Source organism: Melospiza georgiana, chromosome 3 (genome assembly GCF_028018845.1).
Source record: "Melospiza georgiana isolate bMelGeo1 chromosome 3, bMelGeo1.pri, whole genome shotgun sequence".
NCBI classification, from domain to species: Eukaryota; Metazoa; Chordata; class Aves; order Passeriformes; family Passerellidae; genus Melospiza; species Melospiza georgiana.
In genome coordinates this window covers 75,061,831-75,070,405 of record NC_080432.1, presented here as the reverse complement: position 1 = coordinate 75,070,405, position 8,575 = coordinate 75,061,831, and the positions used below count along the sequence as shown (strand labels likewise).

General features: G+C 48.7%; 1 protein-coding gene across 1 annotated transcript in view; it reads left to right on the top strand.

Annotated features, from left to right (window-relative positions):
* Positions 1 to 460: 460 nt before the first annotated feature.
* RNF217 (ring finger protein 217) overlaps positions 461 to 8,575 on the top strand; it is a 54,885-nt gene continuing 46,770 nt past the window's right edge. The window contains exon 1 of the mRNA XM_058020944.1: positions 461 to 1,096. Within this exon, the coding sequence (XP_057876927.1) occupies positions 461 to 1,096 (636 nt within the window). The remainder of the gene's footprint in view (positions 1,097 to 8,575) is intronic.

The following is an 8,575-nucleotide window of genomic DNA, read 5'->3' as shown; positions in this document are numbered from 1 at the left end:
GCGCTGCCGTGCGGGCAGCCGCGCAGTGTTTACGGCGGAACGAGGGGCGCAGCCGAGCAGCTGCGTCAGCGCGGGCGGGGGCGGGCCGGCCCGGGGAGGCGGGCGCGCCCGGCGGGGCGGCCGCCGCGGGCGGGGGGCGGTGACGCGCGGGGCGGGCCGGGGCGGCTGCGGGGCGCGGCCGGGCGCGCTGCCCCGCGGCACCAGGGGAGGCTGCCCGCGTCCTCCCCGGCATGGGGGTCGGGCTCGGGCCGGCACCCCGCGGGCGGCGCTGACCGGAGCGGCGCCCGCCGCTGCCGCCGCTCCCTCCCCCGCGCCCGCAGCCCCTCGGCGGGGAGACCGGGCGGCGGCGGCCAGCTCCCGCGGGCGGGCAGCGCGGGGTTCGGCGCAGCGGGGCTCGGGACCCGGAAGCAGAAGCGGGGCCGGGAGGCGGCTGGATGGGAAGGAGCGGCGGCGGGCTGCGATGGGGGAGCAGCAGAGCTCGCTGAGCACCCCGCGGGCGGCCGCCGCGCCGCCGAGCCCGGTCGGGGACCCGCGGGAGCCCGGCCCGGACGAGCCGCCTTCGCCGCGAGAGGCGGTCCCGGGCGGCGGGGCGGCCGGGCCGGGGCGAGGCGGAGACCTGCCGCCGGCCGCCGCCGGCCCGGAGCGGCGAGGAGCCGAAGAGGAGGCGGAGGCGGCGGCCGGGCCGGAGCAGCCGCCGGGCTCGGGGGAGCCGGCGGCCCCGGCGGAGGAGGGGCCGGAGGGAGGCAGCGGCCGCCGCCGCCCCCCCCGGCGGCACGTGTACTGCACCGTCTACTGCGTAGAGAATGACCGGCCGGCGGCGGCCCCCGGGTCCCCCCGCGGCGGCCCGGGCGTGGGGCAGCCCTCCGCGCGGCGCGGGGTGGTGTCGGGCGACGACCCGCTGTCGTCCGGCGGTAGCATCGAGGTGGTGGACTTGTACCTGCTGCCCGAGCCCTTCTCCGGGCTGATCGCGGGCGAGTTCGGGCCGCTGCTGGTGCTGAGCTGCCGCGTGTGCCTGGAGGAGAAGCCCATCAAGCCCCTGTCCTGCTGCAAGAAGGCGGTGTGCGAGGAGTGCCTCCGGCGGTACCTCAGCTCCCAGGTACTTCCCAGCGGGAGCAGCCGGGGTGTGCTGGGGGGGCTGTGGCCGCAGCATGCTCGGGCAGCCCAGCGAGCGGGGCTGGGCCGTGAGGTGCGGAGGGAGAGCGAGCCTTTCCCGTCCCGTACGGAACGCGTTCGGCCGCCACCTGCGTGCGGGCTGTGGAGTCAGCGACCGCCCGTCCCCGAAGCGCTGCTCTGCGCGTTCGTACGCGGCTGGTCGGGCTGGTCGCTAATGCGTTTTTAGGCTCTGGCCGTCTTTATAAGAATTTTCGCTTTGAAATCTCAAACTCCTGCTGTTCCCTGACCGGCGGCACCAGTTTTCTTGTAAGAGGCGCCAAGGAGTGATAAGGAGCGGAGTTCGGGAGCGGTGGCAGCCGCCTCCGAAGCGGCTCCTGGAGCCGGGGGCTTTGCCCGCTGCCGCTCCATGGTCGGGCTCTCGGTGCAGCCGCTCGGCCTGCTCCTCGCAGGACACTGCGTTTGGTGTTGCACCAGTTGTGCTAGCTTAAAATAGTGTGTGTGTGACTGTTGGTGAACAATTCAGTTAACAACAGTATACAGTAACTTCTTTGGAGGAAAAAAATTGAAAACAACTTTTCTGTCCTGAGCAGGCAACTGGTCATCCTGGTAGATAGCTGGCATATAGGGTGCTTACATGTTCATCACTGTTTTGTCAGTCAGAATTGCTATTTTAAGCCCAAACCAGCTTGATAACTAAGCTCTGTCTTTGCTCTGTCTTTCTGTAGTTAGTTTAGCTCACTGAATATTTGTTTGTGTGTTTCTGCTGCTAGTGTAGTCATTCCCTAAACACGAAGAACAAGGGGAGAAGTATGGGGTGTGTGTGTGTGTGGGAAAAACAAAATCAACTAAACCTGTTGCGTACCACCTTTATACTTTTATTCAGCAGAAGCTTTTAGGATGTGCCTGGTGGAAATGTGCTAGTTTGTTGGTGGAATGAATTTTTTCACCTGTTTGGGGCTTGGTGCTGGGGCAGTTTGTGCTCCTGCTGGGCTGTATGTGTAGGGAAGGAATGCATGATTACAGCTATTCCTGCACTCCATAAATAGTTGACAGGCCTCTTCTGACCAGAGTACATTTCAATGCTTGGAAATTGTACGTGAAATGCAAGTTGCTCCTCTCTGGGCCCTGGTAGCCTATGTAGCATTTGCTGGTGCTGGTAGTATTTGTTTTGGCTAATAGTAAACTCAGTAGCATTTTTATGATCTTGTTTGGATATGTTTAGATAATAGCAAAGGGCTTTACTTGGGAACTGATGGATTGGATGGTCAGAGTTAATGTTTTGTGTGTTTCCTGTAACACTGAAACTCAGGAACACTTAAAAAGCCTTCTTGAGAGTTCATGCACAGAATGATTTGATTTGTAGATAAGTGGTAGACTGCAAACTCTCACTAAGTTTTTAGATTATATTGTCAGCGCACATTTGTGGCTTTGATATCTGCCACTGAGGTCATATGTCAGAGTATTGCCTTTCATTTCAGCTGGAAATTGACAAGTGTTGTGATGTCAGGGTGATCTTCCCCATGTCCTGCAGGTGCCTGCAGTTTACAGCGATGTAATGGAACTTACATGATCTGGTATCTAAAGCCATACGGAAGAACTCTTCTGCCTGGTTTAGGCTGAACTCTGGGAGGAGGAGCTCTGGTGGCTGAAATAGCTGGCTGGCCTAGGAAGTGGGTGTATGTGCTATGGAGTGGGTTTAGCACTGGCCTGGTGTTGGATGTGCATGCAGGGATGCCCTCCAAGGAGGCCACTACGATTGCTCAGCACCTGCAAAGCTGCTCCCGGCAGCTGGGGAAAGGAAGGCACACGTATGGCACATGGCCATATGGGTACTTAACTGCTGTGCTTTAAAGGTGGGGCAGGGATGCTGATCCTGAGGAGTGAGATTCACAGAGCACTTCTGTGGACATGTTGTTACAGATGCTTTTATGACCAGGCAGAATTTTAGCTGCTTGATAAATTTGTTAGGGAAAAGTGAAACAAAATGCAACAAATAACAGTCCAATGTGTTCTTCCCTTATCTTCCTTTTTGAAAAGGACAAGAAAGCGATATTTCTTCAAGAAGAACAAGAAGTGATCTCTCCTTCCTTTGTGCAGTGGAAGGACCCTGTGAGTCATTCTGGAGAGATAGAGAGAGAGAAAGACATCTCTGTGTCAGTTATGTTAGAAGAATTTCTGGGAAGGATGAATGAAAAGCTAGTATAGGTTAGAAATCAAGTTACCTTTCATCTTTGAGACTTTGCATTTTTTGTAGGAAATTAAAAAAAATTATGAGATGTTCAGAAGGTATAAATGCTGAAAAACTGGTTTTCTTTGAAAATATTAAAAGGTCTTACTTTTGGATATGATTAGCCTGATTTAAGAATGTACGTAAAATTGAAAACAAACAAAAAACAATTAAAAAAAAAAAGCCAAGCAGCATTGTGAATAGTTTAGATCTGGTTTTCTTGTCAGAGAAATAGTAATCTCTGCCCGGATTTACTCCACATCTCTGGAGGAGTGGTTTCTCATGCTGAAAATGTGGAATATATTGGCAGAAGTATAGCATTTAAAATAATTTGTGTAGTCTTTGATGTCTGTGTGTGTTCTCTCACTGGAGAAAGCTGTATTCTTCATGATAGCTTCATTGTGATTCCTGAAATGATGTTTAATGGAGTAGCAAAGTAAAAACTCTGTTAATGCACCATGCTTTCTTCTATGCAAATATATAAGAGCATCAGAACTTCTGCCTTCAAGCCCTTTATAGATAAGAAAAATCAACTGAAGTTTTAAGCATTCTTAAAAGGAATGCCAGATGAAAATACTCCAACTGCAGAGTAGTTGCTCATCGTGCTGGAAAATGAGGGTAATGTCTGAAGGTCCTTAGAGGTCAAGTCCAGTCTTATCACTGGCACCTTGCTGCATAATCCCTTTCAAAGATTTAGTGACTGGAGCAGAAGCTTAGCAGGCGAGCCTGGAATGCCCAGGCTGATCTGGAGCCTGACTTTGGGAAATCATGTGACATTACTTCTGCCTCAGTTTAGCTATTCTGTCTCACATCCTGATAGTCACAGAGTACTTGGAGCTCTTTGGGGTCTGAGTGTGACCAGTTGATCTGCAATTCACAAAAAAGTTCTGTGACCATTTGTTTGGACTCAAACAAATTGATCATGTAATTGATGGGTATGGGTTGTTGTGGAAGAGATTGTGTGGAGCTCAGGATCTGTTGTGGATCCCACAGAGCCTGAGTCAGGTCCCAGCAAGCCCTGTCCCCAGGAATTGATGCAGCCCAGAGCTGTTGATTTGTTATGCTAAATGGGTGAGGTTCAAGAGTGTGATTGTCTGAAGGGCCAGTGTTCTTCCTCCATGGACTCTCAGCTAGATGTTGAGTGAGGTTGGGATCAAAAGTGTGGAAGAACCATTTCCCATTCAGCTGGAAGCTGTGGGTTTCTGCCCTCTGTCATCCAGGATACAAACCTGGGACGGGGAAGCAAGAACCAGGACACTTAATCTCACAGGTGTAATATTACATCTGTATCTCCTTCACCTCCTTCACTTCCCATCTTTCTGTTCATTAAACATGGCACCAAACCCAAATTATTTCAGAAACTGAGCATACCAAGGTTTGCTAAAAAAGTGATTCACTGCCTAACCACTCTGGGCTGCTTGTATTTTTATGCAAGAGGGACCATTTCACTTTTCCTATAAAATGGCTTCAAAAGTTTTATAGAAACCTCAGTGCCTGCTTTTTCTACATGCAAATAGGGAAACTTGATAATCCAGTTTTGATGCTGTGCTCATTAGTGAAGCTTTATTTTGTAAATCTTGTAATGCTGTTGGAGTAGTCATTCTTATAGTAAAAGACTTTGGGTGAGTTAATTTAAACACCATACTGTATTCTTCATCAGATTTTATGGTGCTTTAATTATAGGAACTCTAACGAGATTAGTAGCCATGAGTAAATCAGAAGGAATGGTTGGGGGTGGGGAAGGACTGAATCTGACAGCGGTTTGTGCATGTTTAGCTTTGGTGGGACAAAAATCCTTCTTTTTTCTGATCATGAAATGTGGAGATCATCCTTCCTCTGCTCAGGACCTCAGTCTTTCTCTGTCTGTGACCTGAGATCTTTTTTTTGACCCCTCCCTTTTCTGTGCATCATTTCTTTCTGAAAGAGCTGGAGAAAAAAAATCTGCTGACTGTTACATCAGGATTTTTGTGGGGAATGTGAAGAGTAAAATTGGAGAGCAGTCTGCATCTCATAAAACTAGTACTGGCTTGGAGCTGGAGGGCCTTGACACCTGTGTCTCGTCAGGTGTCTGATGGTATCATATAAATGATACATCTTCAAAGCTGTAGTCTGCCGATGAAAACCAGCCAGCAGAAATGTAGGCACCAAGTGCTGAATCATCTGATGGTTAATGAGCTGCTTGTGCCCTGAGTCAAACCAGAGCTCAGAAGGGCCACTGTCATTCAGTGCAGAAGCAGCTCTGTGTTTGCAAGGGTAATTAATCTAAAACCTTGCTCTAACACCAGCTTCCGAGTTGCTGGGACGGCTGCACACTGCCTGCCAGGAGGTCATGGCAGGGTGAGCGACCACCCCTCCAGCTGACATTGCAAGAATGCAGAAGTTTCCAAAGGAGGAAGAGAGGTGCAGGAGGAGAAAAGAACCTGCTGGTTTGCAGGCTTTCTAAACCAAATCAGCAGCCTCAGCCACTGTAAGCTGGCTGTGCTCCTGAGGAGAAGAAGGCAGATAGACTTGGTCCGTCAGATGCAAGCAGCCTATAGGCTGCAGGAGCACCTAAACTACTGTGACATTTTCAGCAAGCAGCTTCTGAAAGTCTGTAGTGCTCTCCTCATGTGTTGTATACAGTACCAGTGTGAAAATGCTGCTGCATAGGCAGATGTCACAGTTCAGGATGTTACCCAGGTCCCTCTAAGATTGTGAGAGTTACTTCTCTCAACTCTTTCAAGTTGACAAGATACATGGCAGACTTTAAGTCCATCTTGAATGCTTCTTGGTGAATCCAATTTGTGCCAAAACTTAAGTTTGGAACGGTTTACAAAATCTAGCATTGATGAATATGGTTTGAAATTAATTTTAAAGAAAACTAGTTTTGAGCAATGTTCTTGAATGATAATGCTGCCTAGTTCCCATTGTGTGTAGGCCTAGGTACTCTGTCAGCATATGGGCACTGCATGTGGTGTGTTTGTTCCCTGTGCAGGAGTAGCTTCAAGCTTACTCTTTGTGGCTAGCTATCACTTCCTCTTGTTTGGGTAAGTCTTTGGCAGGTGTAGAGCTGGAGTTGTGGCTGTCCTTTCTTAGCCATGCTGTTCTGAAGTGAAGTGGAAGAGAGTGGCTGTTCTTACAGCAAAGAACATTTTTAGTAAAACTCTGGGATCTAAGATACTGAGAATAGAATAGATGGTGTCATGTTTGAACAGTTGCAGGAAGGGTTTTGCTGATGGAGAAAGGCCTCAGTTCCTGAGGGGCGGATGAGTGGCATCATGAAATTGTTGATGTTGGTACCGAGTGGTAAGGGTAAATGGTGGGTGCTGTGGTGATACCATGAGTTGGCTGATGCTGATAGTAAAGTTGGTTGAGGTGTAGGGTTTTCCTATGAATGGGGAATTGCAGTGGGAGATGGAGAACCAGTTTTGCTTTAGTTGGGACTGAGACCTAATATGAAAATGTGTTATTTCTGTGAAGCAGAAGCCCTCCTTGTCAGCTGTGTCTCACAGCCAGTGTGTTGCACCTCACTGGTCTGTGGGTGGTGTTGGCTTTGGGGACCGCAGACAGGCTGAGCCATCAGGAGATCATCTGCTGCCAGCCCTCCCTCCCACTGCCCCCACCAGCTGTTCACAGGAGCCACCAGGCACAGGTATGAAATCAGTCCAGGAAGTGTAAAACTAAATGAATTGAAAAGGGGACTGTTGGTGTTTAGTTGCCCAAACAAAAAGAAATGAAGGAGTTAAATGAGGATTGGGAAGGCCTTCAGCTCACCTCTGCCCCATAACTGCTTCTCCACCCAGAGCAACTGTTCTTCCAACTGCTCTGGGGCCTCTTGGCCCTTCATTCCTCTTTTCTTCTTGTACAAATATCTTGCTTCCTGCTGTCTAAACCAGCCAGGCTCGAGGAAAGTATGTATTTTAAATGGCCAGGATGTCAGTACATTGTCAAAATGATTAAGAGGTGTAAGGGATGTAATTTCTTTAAAAGAACTCAAACTGGAGGCTTCCCCCTGAAGAAGTACATTACTTAGCCACACAGGTTTATCTGCCTTTTGTATGCTTTATCTGCTTGTGCTTATGTTTCTCTTGCTCCTTTTTTTTAAGTATTTTTTTTATTAATTATATTTTAAAAGTAAAAAAGTCCTTGTCTATAGGGTTTTGTTAGCCAAATACTACTTTTTCTGTACTGGAAAAAGTGACAAATTTGCCTTGTCATGAAAAGGCTATTTAATTTTTGAGTCCCTTTTTAAGTACTTGAAAAATTTTTGGTAAGGCAAAGAAATTAATTTTACTTGGAAGTTAAAATTAGGGTGAAAAATTCAAGGCTTTACTCAGAAGAAAATTTAAGGATTTCAGTGTGGAAGGTCAGAAGTTTAACAGTAGTTTAGGCCAGTTTTTGAATTAAACCTGAAATGGTTTAGGTTCCATGTTGAAGTCCTTAGAACATCCAATTATTTACCTTAGATGCTGCCTCACTGCTTTGATTTGAGATTGATGTATATTTTCATTGACAGCCTTGTTGAGATGTGCTGTTGCTCTCATTTACTTATTTAATTGTGAGAAAGGCTGTGCAGTTTCTAGATTAGAAGTCCATGAAAAGGCAAAGAAATTTCCAAGTCTGTCACACTTCCATTTCCTTACAAGCGTGCTAAGTAGACCACAGAGCACTAATTTTCCACAGTGATGTTTTTATTCAGTACAGCACGAACAATATAAGATTTTGTACTGGAAAATAGAAAGGGCAAAGTCTTATTTTCTCAAGCTTAGTCATCCTGATGCCATTGTGTATTGTTTTCTACCACTAACATGATATGGATGGCAGCAAAGGCAGGTGCCTCTCTGATTTACTTGGTTTGGCTTCCTGATCTTGTAGGAATGATGGTGTTTCAGCTTGGGGTGTGGGATGGGGATCTGAGTGACTCTGTCCCTTTAGCTTGTAGGAAAAGGAAGTCCCATCCAAACTGTTTCAGCTGTGACGTGGCTCTGTGGGGTGGCTCACACAATACAAGGAAGGAAGAAAAGGGAGAAGAAGATTGCTGGGATGGGAAGGGCATGATGATCATGTAGGAATTGGATTACTCCAGAAGGTGGACTTGCTCAGGGTAAGCTTTCCTAAAACAAAAGGGAATTGTGAAGGTTGGTGGCCTCCAAGTAGGGTGGATCCTTGGCCTCTATTTAAAGCTGCAGCTGAGTACTGGCCAGCTATTCTGGTAAATGGCGGCCAGAAAGTGAAATGGGACTTGCTCTTTTTCTG